The sequence below is a fragment of the Branchiostoma floridae genome, chromosome 1 (assembly GCF_000003815.2).
Source record: "Branchiostoma floridae strain S238N-H82 chromosome 1, Bfl_VNyyK, whole genome shotgun sequence".
In the NCBI taxonomy this organism is placed as follows: Eukaryota; Metazoa; Chordata; class Leptocardii; order Amphioxiformes; family Branchiostomatidae; genus Branchiostoma; species Branchiostoma floridae.
This window is the reverse complement of record NC_049979.1, coordinates 18,137,753-18,152,901: the sequence shown is the minus strand read 5'-3', so window position 1 is coordinate 18,152,901 and position 15,149 is coordinate 18,137,753. Positions and strand designations below refer to the sequence as shown.

Sequence of the window (15,149 nt, the reverse complement as noted above, 5' to 3'; positions counted from 1 at the left end):
CAGCAAAAGACAGCACACCACGGCGATAAATCATAAAGCCATAGTTGTGGTACAAAAGCGACATCTAGCGGAATGGCTGATGGTTATGTTTTAGGCGTGTAACGTTATGTTCTTTGTAACACATTGCACCTTACTTCATTCAGAACTGGGTGATTTGATATTCAACACGTCCCTTCATGTACATTTTACGCGGTAGCTTGTTTTATGTCTTTTCTGGTCAAAGTCTCGCTGTCTGACCTGACCAGGGTATGTCGGAAATAAACAAAGGCGGGAAAGTTGTCAATATTTTTCAGTGACGCAACAGAGTGGGCGTCTCCTTGTTCCTGTACTCTGATTGGCCAGTATGTAGCCGGGTGAAAATGGCGGCAACACCTCCTGACGAGGCAGAAAGGAAAGAGGACGGCCTTTACAATGGATCCCCGTCCGTTACAAGTCTCCAGAGGGAGATCAGCCTCGAGAGGAAGGCCAGTGAATACACACAGATTTCGGAGGCGAAAGTTCTTGTGGTCTTTACTGGAGGAACTATCGGAATGAAGGCACACGGTGGAGGTAACGATTCGACCTTGCCTTGCTTGTTGCACCAAGATGTTCGAATCCGCCGTTGAATGGCTATAAAAACATAAATCAATATATTTAAACGATTTGCCCAGTCTTTAACCACGTAGGACAAACTTATATCCTTGAAAAGAGCGATTAAACGCCAGGTAAACCGTTCTTCAGTGCGTAATTTTTTGTCTGTAGCCAAAGACATAAATATGTATTTTTAATTGGAGATGTCGTCATGTCCTCCTTCACTCAGGGCAGAGTGAAGATGGTGAGACGTCTGCAGCATATCCAATATGTACCATCTAAATTTGATAACCCTACGGTTTGATGTACCGTTATTTTATCTAAAAACAGATGTGCACGTGACAGCTTCGCTGCCACAGGACATAAGAGAATAGAAATCATGGGATTTAACGTCAATTGCAAATGATTTGATTTCATGTACATGTACATAACATTTACTCAGGCCAGAATGCCCCTACTGTCCATTTGCCATCATACTTGTAATGCCACTTCATGTACAGGTACAGAGTAATATGTTAAGACTATTCCAGTTAAATGCATCAGTAGTGTTTTGCACAGTGAAAGTGTCATCCCTCCATTTGTTGTCAAATTGTTTCCATATATATCAGTGTATGTCCCTGAGAAGAACTACCTGGAGAAAACCCTGATGGAGATGCCAATGTTGCATGACAAGGCCTATGCTGAACAGCTGAAAGAGGATAACTTCCAGTTTGAAAATGCTCCAGACTTCTTTCAGGAAAATGCTCCCTTGGTGTTACCGTAAGTGCACTTTTACCACTGTGTATTTATCTGCAGCTGTGGATACAGATGTTGACAAGTTGGCCTCATATGTATTCTTCTTTCTTCTTCTTTCGTTTTGAGGCTACCAACTTCAACTTGCTGAAGACCTTTGTAGCCTAGATACTCATTTTTCACTTGATTGAAGTGAGGAAAGTCGTGTAAAGTGCCTTTCCCAAGGGCACAAGATCGGTGACATGGCGGGTTCAAACTCAGGACCTTCTGGACCTGAGTGAAACGTGCTGCCGATTGTGCCACACGGTCCCACGTGCCACGCGGTGCACTGGATCATAGTAACTACTAAGGAGTTGAAGAACAGAACATTATTATTAATTCTACTTCAGTATGGCATGTTTGTCACATTTGAGATTATCACTATGCCGGCATTGACTCAGCAATTCATGTCACCAATTTGTATTCCCAAACAACCCAGGTTGTCCAAGTATGGCAAGCATGTCCTGTATTGGATCCTTGAGTATGACCCCATCCTAGACTCCTGCAACATGAACATGGATGACTGGGGGCAGATTGCTGCTGATATAGAGGTAAGAGCTGGACCAAATATCATAAACTTGAAGAGTGCAGTGTATCTGTATCTGTATCTATATAGCCGGTGTAACCGCCGTTCAGCGTAACACACCAGCTTCGCAGGGACGCCGCGCGGCAGCAGCTGGTTATATTATGCTGAACAATCCATCACACCTAACTAAAAGCTAGTGTGTTTGTTAAAAAACTTTTTTTTAATCTAGACTTGTTGATGGAAATTCCTGAAAGTTTCTTCTTTTTTTTTTTTTTTTTACAGAAAAATTACCAGTACTTTGATGGGTTTGTCATCCTGCATGGTACTGACACCATGGCCTACACTGCCTCAGCATTGTCCTTCATGTTTGAACATCTGGGAAAACCTGTCATTCTGACTGGTTCACAGGTAAGTTTAACTGGTCATCTTAACTGGCTCATGTGTTGACAAACAAATGGCAATGACTTCAAAGTTGCCCTGTCCTTGTTGATTTTCCACCTTCCCATAAACCACAGATATACTAGTTATTGTTTCTGATTCTATCTTACCTGCAGGTTCCCATCTATGAGATGAGAAATGATGGGCGTGACAACTTACTGGGAGCTCTGCTCATAGCTGGCCACTTTGTCATTCCTGAGGTACTAATAAAAGCAACTATGGTCATTTATTGTATTGGATCCTGTTATGAGTAGTAACAAGTTCTTGTTCATGTTCCAGTTTGTTTGAATAGTAAGAGTTCACAAGTAGCACCTGTTATCCTTTATAATGACAGAGTATGCACCTTGGAAAGTAAACAGCCATAAACGCTCCCCCTGCCGCCCTGCCAGGTGACTTTGTACTTCAACAATAAGCTGTACCGTGGCAACAGAGTGACAAAGGTGGCCAACCAGAGCTTCCAGGCATTCGACTCCCCCAACCTGCCACCACTGGTCACCATGGAGGTGGAAATACATGGTAGAGTTATAAATCAAACTCTTTCGTTTCCGTCACTGTTCACTCTTTCAATTTAGTTGTCAGATTTTGACAGAAATGTTTGTTGATTATTGCATTTTTACAGTTAACTATAGTGGACGCGATGATTGCATTCCTGTTCATGTCCATGTCCATGTTCATGTTCCTCCTGTACTTAACTTGTTTGACTTAATTTTGTTTCACACAATGTCACATGCTGTACAAACAAGTTGGGGACATTTTGACTGGCTGGCCAAATGGTAACTATTTTACACAGATATCCTCCCTGGTGTGTGGCTTATACTGCTGGTGCACCTACTCTCATCATCCTGGGCCTCTTCTGGACTTCCTGCTATATGAGCATGAATGAAAGTGCAGAGTGATGCATTATTAACTATCCATTGACATTAACAGTTCATTGGCATGTCCAGCTTTTTAGAAGAGGCACTCTCTTTCTTTTTTCATCTCTATTCCTTTTGCTCATTGGCTGCCTGCATCATAATGATATTTTTTTGTGTTCATGATAATTTGCTGCTATTGGTTGAAAATCAGAGTTTACTTCCAGATGTTTCAGATCTTGACTACCATCCATCTCTAGTTGTAAGAATTGTAAATGAACAAACATCTAACTTTCATCTATAAAGTGACTGAGTACATTCTCTGTTTATACTTTCTGCCTTGTTCCTGATGTTCAAGAGGAGACAAGAAAAGTGTCCAAAACTAGAAAAAAAGAGTCAGTACCTCTTTAAGATAGCAACATGATGCAGCAGATACCAAGAATATTTCGTAGTGTCCAAAAATACCTCAGATAGTAATAACAGACAAATTCATGCGTTTCTGATGTGGAAAAGTCCCATCATCTCAAAGTAGAAAGTTTGTTTAACTTACTTTATTTCAATAGTATTGAATGAACTTGGAAGGCCAGAAAAGAGCTTAACTATTTCCACGAGCTAGACTAGAAACTGCATGATGTTAAATGAAGAAGCAACAATGATGATTTTAATCCATTTCAGGTAGATCTAAAGGTGGGCATGCACAACTATATCATCGAAATTACGGGTTTGGTCTCAGAACAGACGTTTAGAAGAGTTTCTGAATTTCTGTTCTGAGTTTTTGGCTTGCTCTGTAGTGTGGGATTGCTGCTTTTTATCACTTTCTCCTGTTTTTTGGGCAGGACTAGATAGAGACCAAGGTTCACGTAAACAAGTAACAATAATAACAATGTCATAATCCCTGAAACATAGATTAACAGAGGTAGTGTTTGAACTAACAGTTCACCCTTTATCCTATAGTATCAGGTGTACATATGTATTTACTACTCAATATTGATTCTTCTATAGTGATCTGAAAATACAGGAAGTTCTACTGGTATACTTGGCAGGATGGTTTAAAAGCTAGTCAATCACCAGGACCAGACATAATTGATGATGCTTTTGAAGCAGGGGTGAAATGTTAAACCCCTTGTTCTTTTGAGATGCTGCTATGATACGAGAGCTCATCAGGAAACACGAAAACAGAGGACATCGGGAGTGAGGGAACACTTTCTTCAGAGATTGTACGGACATAATAATGATACATCTGGATGCTTCAGATTCCTGAACTCAATCGCATTCTTAGATTACGGTTATTTGACGTCTGTGAGCGGGACGTCAAACAGCAACATTAGCGTTCATTCGCAATTGCAGCATTCGCACCATACGAATATTTGAAATAAAATTAATAATCTTTGTGTCCGTACAATCTCTGGAGAAAGTGTTACCCTCACTGTCATGTCCTGTGTTTGCGTGTCTACTGACGAACTCGTATTGTAGCAGAATTTCAAAAGAACAAGTGGTTTAACATCTCACCCCCGGTACACTCTCTCAGTGATGGTAACTTCTGGCATAGGAACCTAACATTATAAGCATTTATGAATGCTGTGCTGTGTGACCACCTTGCTGTAACATGTACAAACAAGCCATACTCATGCAAGGAAGGAGCACAAGCAAAGATAGCAACAGACACCAACGTGTCAGTCAATGAATCATGCATGTCATCGTAGCTCTCTGTTCTCTTTTCACTTTTATTGTGTTGCTTTTCTGTGAGTGTGACCTTCTGTCCCTGAAAAGTGCATGTGTCCTCAGCCATTGCTCACCCTTTCCCCTTTCTTCTCCAGTTGAGTGGGATGCTGTGTTCCGCTGTAATACAATAGAGAGGTTCAGGGTACAGACGGACATGGATCCAAACATAGGCCTTCTACGACTGTTCCCTGGCATGAGTCTTCAAACAGTAAGTTAGTTTGTTTCAGTAAGTTTGGCTATATGAGCTTGAAGATAGAATGCATTTCAATGTTGGATGAATTGTTCCATCATCACGAGGTTGTTTAGTTACATTTTCATGTGAACACTTGCATGTGAATGTGGATTTTCTACCTGTGTGATTGACTGTAATGTGTCTTGTACCTGCAGGTAGAACATTTTCTGAGCCCTCCTATGGAAGGAGTGGTGTTACAGACCTATGGGACAGGGAATGCTCCCGATGGCAGGCACGACTTATTGCAGGCATTCAAAGATGCATCAGACAGAGGCATACTTATCGTCAACTGCACACAGTGCCCCAAGGGGGGTGTAGATTGTTACTATGCTACTGGAAAGGTGAGAACAAAAATTCCAGTTTGATTAGTCAGTTTCCATTCTAATGCATGCTTCTTATGATAATGCATCAATCATTCAATGACGTTCATACATTGCTGCAGGTATTGCTGGATGCAGGGGTGATCCCAGGGGCTGACATGACAGTTGAGGCAGCCTTGGCCAAACTTAGCTACTTGTTGGCAAAGAAAGATGTCACTGCTCAGGAGAGAAGAGAGGTAACTCATGATACCCTGTTTCTAAAAACAAAGGACATGTTACCCCATGGATAAAGGTAGACTAGCGTTATTAATTGTCTTAAGTCAGGTAGTATGCTTTTAGTTTTTTCAATGATATCAGTTAGTACTGTATAGGTTACCGGTAACAAGTTTCCAACATCTTGCGTCTGCAGTATGTATGACATGACACTATACATTGTAAAAAGTTGCATTTGTTTGTTACCGTGTGTTGTTGTGTACTCCCCAGCTCCTGTCGGAGAACCTGCGGGGTGAGCTGACCATGGTTGGAGTAGGGAAAGAGTCTATCTCCCTCACCAGTAACAAGTTCCTACGTCACCTGGCCAGAGCACTACAGCTGGGCTCTGCAGAGGTAAACACTTGTCTAGTACTCTACCTATCTTTAAGTTCAGCAGAAACTCAATGGGAAATGGGAGGATTGATTGGGAGATACAAATGTCTTGGGTAGATGATGGTATTAAAAGAAGACATAATCTTTGCAATAGTGTAGCCCAGTCTTTGATTGTAATTCCTCAACTTGCACCATGTCAATGTATTTCTTATGAAGGACTGGTTAAACTGAATCTACTAGAATGTGTGTGACATTGCTGCCTTCTGTAGGAGATGCATGCAGTGCGGGATGCCCTGTTCCCAGCACTGATGTGTGCAGCAGCTAAGAATGGTGACAACAGCACCCTTCAGGCCCTTATACAGCAGGTAGAGATGACCAAAGCTTCCAAAATTTATTATCGTCCTTGGGCTATGTCTTCAATTTCTGATTTTTAGGAACAATAGCCTGTATTGGCTGAAGAAGTATGATATGAAATCAATGAAGCACATGCATTCTTTCCTTTCCCATCTTTGATTTGTTTCTCTCTAAATGACAGGCTGTACTGTTTAGATGTAACATTATGTGTTGTGGTATCTTTGACACCTTGAAAATTCTCACGTCTGTTGTTCATATAATGCTGCAGGGAGGGAACATGGACGCTAAAGACTATGATGGAAGGACACCCCTGCACATTGCCTGCAGTCATGGCCATGCAGACACAGTGGAGTTCCTGCTGAAGAATGGTGCATCTGTGTACCAACGGGATGCTGCCGGCCACACATGCCTCAGAGATGCCATCAAGTTCAGGTACAGCTCAGGAATTTCAGGAATTGTTTCCAATGTGTCCCTTCTGGTCACATATGTGCCTTGTTATGAGCTTTGAATATGATTTTTCTATATGATACCTGTTTGGTGCTGGATAATGTTAATGTCAGATATTCACGTCAGATATTAGTAAGTTTTCTTGTCTGAAGTACGTATTTATATTTGCAGCTTATATATGTACAACAAATTTGTATTGAGAGTCCCTGGCATGTAGTTACCCTTCCTTGAATGAGTCTACCTCATGAGCTGTTATCCATTGAAACTTTAGGAACTTCCCAATCATCAAACTTCTAGTGAAGACTGGAGCAAACCTGTCAAACCATATCACACCCATCCGCATAGGCATTGAACTGTGCAGGTAAGACCAAAACTGTTGCACAGATGCTTGCAACAAACCTTTACCAATGATATTGATCTTGCCAATTTGAAGACCTTTGTTCAAACGCATTAAAGATGATAGCACATTTGTTAGATGTGGGCGTTTCCAAGCCTCCTGACTGATCCCACAGTCTTGTGTCCTGAAGACAAATCTCTCTTTAACTCTTCTTGACCAGTGCTGCTGCTCACAATGACATTGATGGTCTGCGATCCTGGATTCTGGCTGGGGCAGACCCTAATCAGCCAGATTACAGCAGCAGGACAGCTTTACATGTGGTAAGTGACCCAGCCTACCTGTGGCTATGTTGCTAGATATTCTGTTTTCCCAACATGTAAATGTACCAGATACTTTTGTCCTTGTCTGTGCCCTCAGCCTCCAAATGCCTAGTCTTCAGGTGTACACATGTCTGTGTTTGTAATGTATCGTGATTACTTAACTGTGCTCAGAAGAGTTAACCACTGTCCTGCCGTGTCTTCCCCAGGCTGTAGGTGAGGGGCATGTGGAGGCTGTCAAGTATCTCATGGACCATGGAGCAATCCCTACAGTAAGTCAAAAAATTTGCACATTCCCCCAAACATTTCAGTTTAATCCCTTTCATCACTTTTCAACAAAGATACGATAGCCCAGAGTGTTCAATATTTGGAAACAGAATAGATCTAGAGAGTAGATGTACTCTTCAACAATTGTTGTTGAATCCTTAGCTACAAGATCCCCATGGTACAACAGCTGTGATTGAAGCCCGTATCAGAGACCACATGGACCTTATCCCTCTGCTGGACAAAGATGCATGTTGTACTGAACCACACCCTGCAAAGGGAGCAGCCCCTGCAAAGGAAGAGCCAGTGTCTCCCAGTAAAAGGAGATTCTCACTCGGAGCCAAGTTTTTCAGCAAAAAGAACACTGAGTCAGGGGACTAGCCATCCAAAGTCTTTGGCTATTTTCCTGGACAGTTTATGGGGAACAAAAGAGGAGCATGCAATGTATTGGATGGATAGTTAATGTTCATACGGGTATTGACAAGAATTAAGAGACGTTCCATGCTGATTCAGGTTGTTTGAACAGTCTGTAGGAGTTAGAAATTGAGAACTTGTTGCTGATTTTATTATGGTTATGGTTTTTCAGTGTAGATGTTACAGCAACAATCAGTAGAATATTAGTCCATGGAGATTGCTGCTATGGTTCATTGAAGTTCCTTGTACAGTTACATGGACCTTACGTTGCACAGTGTTGAACAGTGCATACTTATACTTAACATACTTAAGTATAATACAGTCTCATACTTAACATTTCTATACATTGTTACTTCTCAAGGAGAAGAGTTTCATTTTGTTCACTATTGTTGACCAGTATCATCAAGGATTGAAGTAAGGAGATGACAGATGAGAAAATCCATACTACTTTTTGTGCCAAAATCTAAACCATATTGTTATATTTTTCATGGCAAATTAAGATAGATAAGTATTAGTATTACACAGGTTGAAACATTGCTGTTGTTGCTGCTGTTTTTGTTAAACTTGGATGTACTTCAGTTAAGAATCTTATATGTGACGTTACCTTTGATTTGATGAAAGCAACCAAAAGATGTGTACTTATTACATCAAGTCCAAAATGCACAGAAATATATAAAGACTGCTTATATACTTTGAAAAAGTACTGTCCTGACTCACTGTAGTAATGTAACTATTGTTAAGTGTTGCGGGAACTAGAGCTTAACTAAGGCTGGAATCAAACTTCAAGCTACATACATGTAGATTCAAAATCTGCCAAATGTTGCTGTAGAGAAACAAGACTAAACTTACGCATTTCTAAGAAAGACAAAGACGTGACAGTTGAATGAAGATAATGAATAAAGCCATCTATGCATTGTCAGCCTCATTGGTACTTGATTTTTATTTGCTAACAATATGAGTACAGTCAAACCTGTCTATAGCGACCACTCAAGGGACTGGAGAAATATGGTCACTATAGACAGGTGGCCACTATAGAGAAAATGTTGATCAAATGACCATGAACAAGCTTCACATGATTTCACTTCCCACTAATCTTTCTCACCAAGTAACATTGTCTCGAAAACTCTTGATCGGTAAATTCACCGCCAAAGACTTGCACTTTAATGCTGAAGGCATGCATACCTTCTGCTACCGCCAAAATGACCCTGTCAGGAACTCCAAATCCTCTGAAACTACTATTTCAAACTCGGTGCAGGGTGATATAAGGCTGCAGTGTGGTTGCAATAGGCAGTGTTTCTGTGTCAACGGGACTGGAAATCGTGTGGCCGTGTTGGACAGGTGGCCACTAAGCCTATTTCTTAATCATTTCGAATCCAAGGGACCGACAAAAAGTGGCCACTATGGGCAGGTGGCCGGTATGCAAAGGTGGCCGCTAATACAGGTTTGACTGTATGACCAAACCATACTTATGTTGGTTCATACAAGACGACAAATCTGTATGCACAAGTGACAGTTGATCTATAACATTAGGTCACAGGATGGTGTGAGATACAAGTGCACACATCAACTCTCATAATTCCACCGGGTCCCATAATACCACCACATCAAGATAAGATTGTTATAAAGGCCTCAAGATTGTCTTGAATACCTAGATAACTAGTGTATACATCTCAGAATTACTGAAGCTACATTGGCATTACTACATCCCTTTACATGGTGTGTTTTTCTCATGTGGCAGTATTATGTCACCTAGTTAATGTTAACCACGTTACATGTAGGAGACTAATGTCATGAGGTTGGTCATCTGGCCATCAGTGAGATGTCATGCAAGAGGCTTTTCTGAATAATCACACATGGGAAACAAGACAGGCATCAACGAACAACAACAAACTTTCCCTGAATATAGACAGGTGTACATAAAGGAACTTCGACTGGCAACATTTTTTCCTTTTAAATTTCGCGCCTTACCTTGACGTCACAGCTAATTATATATACCCCGTGTGCGCATGTCCCTCCATTTCAATCTTGTTCCCAGTATGTACAGTGATCGTTGCACCGTGATCAACGGAAGAATTTGATTTATAGATTTGAGATGACTCGGGAAGAAATTTGTACCAACATACTGCGATAAAGGTTGTCGAATTTCCGAAATAGTCATCTAAGTGTCTACGACGCTTATTTATTGAATAGAGTACCTGGGACCAAGAGCGTGGTTACTAACGTAACGTGACCTGACCTTCGTAAACAAGATGGCGGAAAGTTTTTGGAAAGTGCTGATCGAACAGTAACTTTTGTCCGTGCTAGCAATCGTAACGCAAAATAGGCCCATTTTGACCAACAGGAACAAAATGGCAAAGGTTGATACGATAGATGAAGAGGTTAGTGTGACAGTTGTTCACTTTTAGTTCACTTTCGCGATCGAAAATATCGATGCGCTGAGTTCTTCTTGTCGACCAAATATCGCTGAAAGACGCTTGAGTCTTACTGATTTGATTAAGTTCACTAGTTTGGAAAAAAAACTGACCTGTGTGTGATTTGTGTGTCTCAGCTTCCAATGCCGACCACAGGAAGGTGGATTTGGAAGGAGGATACAAATTCATTGGAGTTTGCAGGGTAAGAACGTTTTGTTTACATGTCTTTGCACCGTCTCTTTTGTCAAGTACCCTTACCCACAGGCTGTGTTGTGGGTGTGCCTGGGAATGCACCAGCCCGTCAGGAATGCAGATTTTAAGTAAATTTTTATTGCAATTTCTAGACAGTCAAAACTGGACATCACTGCTACAGGCATTTCCGACCGGGTAGCGCTATAGCGTGTATAAGTCAGACATGATTTATCAACAATGGTGTCAAGTCTGTACCTTGTGTAAGTGCTTTTGCAAGACAATCGTCTAATACTGTTGAACTTGCTCCACCAGTTCACATCAAGTAGCAGAACACAAAGATGGGAAGAAGAAGAAAGGAAAGGGAGGTATCCACTTTCATGATACAGGCAAGAGAAATGATAGGTAAGCTTCACTGGAGAGGAGATGTTTTTCATCCTCCATATTCGCTATTTTGTATGTGTAGCAATCATATTAAATGCTTCCCACTATTCAACAGCATTGGTAAAACCATGTGTTATGGCTGTAACTGGTGACAAGTATTGTCCCCTATAGAGCCAAGACACCAATGTTTGGTGCAGTGGGGAGGATGGGTGCAGGAGGAGTGGGGAAGGGAACAGCAGGGAAGGGATACAGACCCCACAGAGGATCCCCCAAACCTAGCATGAAGCAGACTGGGACAGATGGGATAAACATCACACTGGACCATGTCAAGGGTTTGTTTTCACTCTTTTTTCCTATTTGTTTGTTTCTTCTTCATTTGGCCAAGTATCTTTAAGTTAAGTATATATTGAGATTTAATTCTCAACCTGCCAAGATACACAGAGATCACTATCTGTGCATCTATCAAGGACAAAATCTTATAACTCAGTTACTGTTTTATGCAAAATGCTGCTGGAGGATAAATTTTAATCAGTTTATTTCCTTCATTGCACAATCATCTAATGAAAGTATACTGCAATGCAGACAGTGTTTGACTTGTATCTTGTTTTCCCCTGGCCAGCTGTTGCACTTGACCTACTTCAAGAAGTAGCAGTGTCTGATCTACCTGATCACTTCTCAGTGTTCTCACAGTAAGTCCTGCCAATATTTTGTCTAATGATGTCTGTTTTATGATGATGATATTATATGAGTTAACATCATAAAAATGACCATCATGGGAGTCAGAGACTTGTTCAGCGAGTGATTGGATTAGTTGATTGATTGATTGATTGATTGATTGGTTGGTTGATTGATTGGTTGAGTGAGTGAGTGAGTGAGTCAGTTAGAGAGTCAGTGAGTGAGAACAGCTACAGAGTAGTTTTATATTGCACATGATTTCAGCTGTTTTTTTTTAAGCAAAATGATATGTTTTAAACGAGAAATGATTTCTACTTTCTGTAGGACAGAGCAGTTTGACTCCTTCCTGATCTCACTGCTGAATTACTTCAGCTGTTATTTTGAGCGACTTGCACAGGAGAAAAAGCCCACACCGATGACAACGTAAGTACAGAATCAAGCGTTCAGCTCGTTTGACTCTGTTGTACTTGTTTCCATACTTAATTAGTTAATAGAAATGCTGTTCCGTAACTGTTTCAAACAGTTTTATTGTTGAGTTTTTTTAGGGGAATGATGATGGTAAGTGTATGTTGAAGATGATTTAACCATATATCCATACTTACTTCAGGGAGCCAAGTCTTGCTGAGAAGAAGGCAATGGCAGAGGCCAGTGCCCGTATGGCTGTAGCCCAAAAGAGGCTGGGACAGAGTTACTGTGTCCTGATCCTGGGGCTGGGCATCCCTCGCCAGCATCACATGGGCTGTGGCATGTATGGCTACCTAACTTCTCTTCTATAAATGCACAATTTATATGGGTTACTTGAAAGTGAGTCATTTGCTGTACTGTACCCATCCATGTCAGACAATTGCTAGACAGAATTAAACTTTTAATTTGGTTTCAAAAAGTAAACAAAAAGCTAGAGTTGTCAAATAACATGATCCTCTTTTCCCCATAGGAAACGTGTATCTTCTACATACACAGACAGAAGTATGTATGAGGTAAGCTAAAATGACATTTTTGTATTCATGTGATCTTTTATCAAGCTGGTGTGTCAGCCGAAGGGCGGTTATACCGGCTATATAGATACAGATACAGATATTGTGATGGTGATTTATGTTGAATGTTCAACTTGCAAAGCTTATTCCTGTCTGTAATTTATTGATGTATGTGATTCATTACATCTACAGGCACTGTACAATGTCTGCACATATGTGACCTGGGTGACTTTTAGAAGAAGAGACTTTGAACTGATTCAAAAAGAAACAGGAAGGTAAGCAGTTGTGACTTACGTTCACTTCCAAGATACAAGTTTAAGTCCTCTGTAGTTTGTTAGAAAGGATAGCCTTTCAATGTGGAAATTCGTGCTTGCTCTATGGAAATTCATGCTTGCTCTAGGGAAATTCATGCTTGAGAAAAAGTATTTTCTTTAGTCATGATTCCTAATCCTTAATGTGTTTTTTTTTCAGGATGCTTAGGTCTGATGTGTTCAACCCATCTTTAAGACCAAAATCTACACCAGAAGGTAGCTACATTGATGAAGTAGAAGTATTGTGGTGCTTTTTGTGTAATCTCTGAACTTTGTTGTTAACTTTACTTTTCCTGTTCATTGTATCTACATGACAATAGAATGTTTGATTAATCCTAAAATGGTTTTCAGATGAGGAGGAAGAAATGGAAACGAAGGAAGATAAGAAAGGGAAGAGGAATTTGGAGAGGAAGAGGATCAGTCCTGCAGAACACAGGAGGAGGATGGGGTGGGGTCTTCAGTCTCAAGATTAATTAAGTTCAACTGAAAATGACTTAAAATGTGTAACTGTGGGTATGCTTTAAGCACTGAAAACAACTGAGTTGAATGCAGGTTATGTTTTGAGTATTATATAGGCAGTAAATAAATGAAGTGTTAATTGAACAAAAAGGGTACTATACATACTCAGAAAGAATCAGGGTGTCTCTATATGCACTGATGTTGGCAATTATGATAAGAATAAGATATGACAACTATGTTTCCTCCGTTGTTTCATGCATGGGGACTTGAAGTACCTTCCTTTCAATATTGTCAGTAAATTGTCTCTTTGTACCATTAGGTTTTTCTGTTGGTGTGATACAACAAAATTGATCCTTTCTTTTTCCCACATGCAGTAAGAGGCCACCTATAAAAGAAGTTGTCAAGTAAGTGCCAGTCATATACCAAATCATGTATCATCTGCAATATGTATATAAGATCAATTCTATCTTACCTAGGATTGATATGTACATATCAGAAAATTTGGTTGAATTTAAACTAGTTTCAAGTGTTCACTGACATTCATGTTAGTGTAAAATCTGCAACCATCTACTATACCTTGACACCATCGATTTTTTACTTCAGCCAACGTTCCCCAGCCCTGGTGTCCATCCTGCCCAACCCCAAAGAGGAGGCTCCCTGGCTGTTCCAGCACCAGCCTACAGGCAAGGGGTAAGAACATAAGGATTCTTTTCAGGTGTATCATTTCTGGAATGTTGTGTCAATGCTTACTGTGCAGACGGTGTGTCTGTTCTTCTGAAGCCAGATAACTTTTGACAAGAGCAACAATGATTTTAAATCCTGTTTCTCTTCCCCACAGAGATGGGACAACTGCTCCAAAACCTTTCCAGGAGCTCTCAGTGGATATGACAGAGGAGGAGTTTGAGATCTTTCTCCCGAGTCCTCTCAAGACAAAGTAAGATGCAAAAACCAGTACTCATTTCACTTGCGTCCTTTTAATTAATCTTAATCAAAAGTACAAGACTAGTGTAGAATAGTGATTTAAAATGCACTGCGCGTTCACCAAGTACTGTGGTTATGATGAGCATGTGGCAGGGTATGTTCAAAAAGGTGGATTGTCTACTACAAAAAAGATGTTTCCTTTTGGTTTCTTTGTAACTATATGTCAATCCTGTTTGATGTTGATGTTTGTCCCCAGAGTTGGGATTATAGGGGAGCCCATGAGTCAGTACAACCCACAGACACTCACTCCCCTGGGTGCAGAGCAGGATGAGGAGAATGAGGCAGACTCCAGAAGAAAGTGAGTAACAACATTGAGGTTTGCTGTGTTATCTATGACAGATGCAGTGTTCTATGATTTACTAATCTTGAATATGAGAGCCCCAGTTGTTGTTTGAAACTCTCATTAGATCATGCCCAATTATTTCACCTCAATCCTGCATGTATGTATAAACTACCTGCTATAGACAAATAACATACATATCCAATATTGGAACCAATAGACACCTACGAAGGTTCTCATATTGTGATGAAATCATAAACTTGGTATATGGTGTTGTCAATTTTTAGGAAGTAGGAATTCATCTCAACATCAGTTGCGACACGTTAAATACCTTTTT

At 40.6% G+C, this 15,149-nt stretch overlaps 2 protein-coding genes and 1 long non-coding RNA gene across 7 annotated transcripts in view; 2 read left to right on the top strand and 1 right to left on the bottom strand.

The window, feature by feature from the left end:
• The window catches only part of LOC118420999, a 1,428-nt gene extending 1,119 nt beyond the window's left edge, over nucleotides 1-309 (bottom strand). Inside the window, exon 1 of one of the 2 annotated variants that reach the window (XR_004831799.1) lies at nucleotides 135-309. This is a non-coding gene — a long non-coding RNA (uncharacterized LOC118420999). The remainder of the gene's footprint in view (nucleotides 1-134) is intronic. The other variant, XR_004831800.1, reaches the window with a different exon arrangement.
• Nucleotides 310-320: 11 nt separating this feature from the next.
• On the top strand, nucleotides 321-9,067 carry LOC118420984 (L-asparaginase-like). Of its 3 annotated transcripts, XM_035828098.1 has the most exons (18): nucleotides 321-549; nucleotides 1,179-1,329; nucleotides 1,781-1,892; nucleotides 2,150-2,275; nucleotides 2,422-2,505; nucleotides 2,695-2,821; nucleotides 3,049-3,078; nucleotides 3,832-3,843; nucleotides 4,974-5,086; nucleotides 5,266-5,451; nucleotides 5,553-5,666; nucleotides 5,914-6,036; nucleotides 6,285-6,380; nucleotides 6,638-6,801; nucleotides 7,088-7,177; nucleotides 7,374-7,473; nucleotides 7,680-7,742; nucleotides 7,900-9,067. In XM_035828098.1, exons 1-18 carry the CDS (start codon nucleotides 360-362, stop codon nucleotides 8,113-8,115), a joined length of 2,097 nt encoding a protein of 698 aa, XP_035683991.1. In that variant the 5' UTR covers nucleotides 321-359; the 3' UTR covers nucleotides 8,116-9,067. The 3 variants fall into 3 exon arrangements, with proteins under 3 accessions (XP_035683991.1, XP_035684000.1, XP_035684009.1); XM_035828107.1 differs by lacking the exon at nucleotides 3,832-3,843; XM_035828116.1 differs by lacking the exons at nucleotides 3,049-3,078; nucleotides 3,832-3,843.
• A 1,083-nt stretch (nucleotides 9,068-10,150) lies between these two features.
• LOC118409254 (protein phosphatase 1 regulatory subunit 36-like) overlaps nucleotides 10,151-15,149 on the top strand; it is a 6,381-nt gene continuing 1,382 nt past the window's right edge. For both annotated transcript variants that reach the window (XM_035810144.1, XM_035810135.1), the window contains exons 1-15: nucleotides 10,151-10,526; nucleotides 10,697-10,761; nucleotides 11,064-11,153; nucleotides 11,304-11,464; nucleotides 11,752-11,821; nucleotides 12,132-12,230; nucleotides 12,415-12,555; nucleotides 12,742-12,784; nucleotides 12,974-13,056; nucleotides 13,253-13,308; nucleotides 13,444-13,540; nucleotides 13,926-13,955; nucleotides 14,155-14,241; nucleotides 14,390-14,485; nucleotides 14,729-14,830. In XM_035810144.1, the coding sequence (XP_035666037.1) occupies nucleotides 10,497-10,526; nucleotides 10,697-10,761; nucleotides 11,064-11,153; nucleotides 11,304-11,464; nucleotides 11,752-11,821; nucleotides 12,132-12,230; nucleotides 12,415-12,555; nucleotides 12,742-12,784; nucleotides 12,974-13,056; nucleotides 13,253-13,308; nucleotides 13,444-13,540; nucleotides 13,926-13,955; nucleotides 14,155-14,241; nucleotides 14,390-14,485; nucleotides 14,729-14,830 (1,250 nt within the window). In that variant the 5' untranslated portion in view covers nucleotides 10,151-10,496. The remainder of the gene's footprint in view (nucleotides 10,527-10,696; nucleotides 10,762-11,063; nucleotides 11,154-11,303; nucleotides 11,465-11,751; nucleotides 11,822-12,131; nucleotides 12,231-12,414; nucleotides 12,556-12,741; nucleotides 12,785-12,973; nucleotides 13,057-13,252; nucleotides 13,309-13,443; nucleotides 13,541-13,925; nucleotides 13,956-14,154; nucleotides 14,242-14,389; nucleotides 14,486-14,728; nucleotides 14,831-15,149) is intronic.

Coding starts and splice junctions, on each gene's coding strand:
- LOC118420984 (XM_035828098.1), top strand. CDS start 360: ATGGCGGCAACACCTCCTGACGAGGCAGAAAGGAAAGAGGACGGCCTT. Junction 2,822..3,048: donor CATGGAGGTGGAAATACATG/GTAGAGTTATAA, acceptor TGTACAAACAAG/TTGGGGACATTTTGACTGGC. Junction 7,178..7,373: donor ATAGGCATTGAACTGTGCAG/GTAAGACCAAAA, acceptor CTTCTTGACCAG/TGCTGCTGCTCACAATGACA.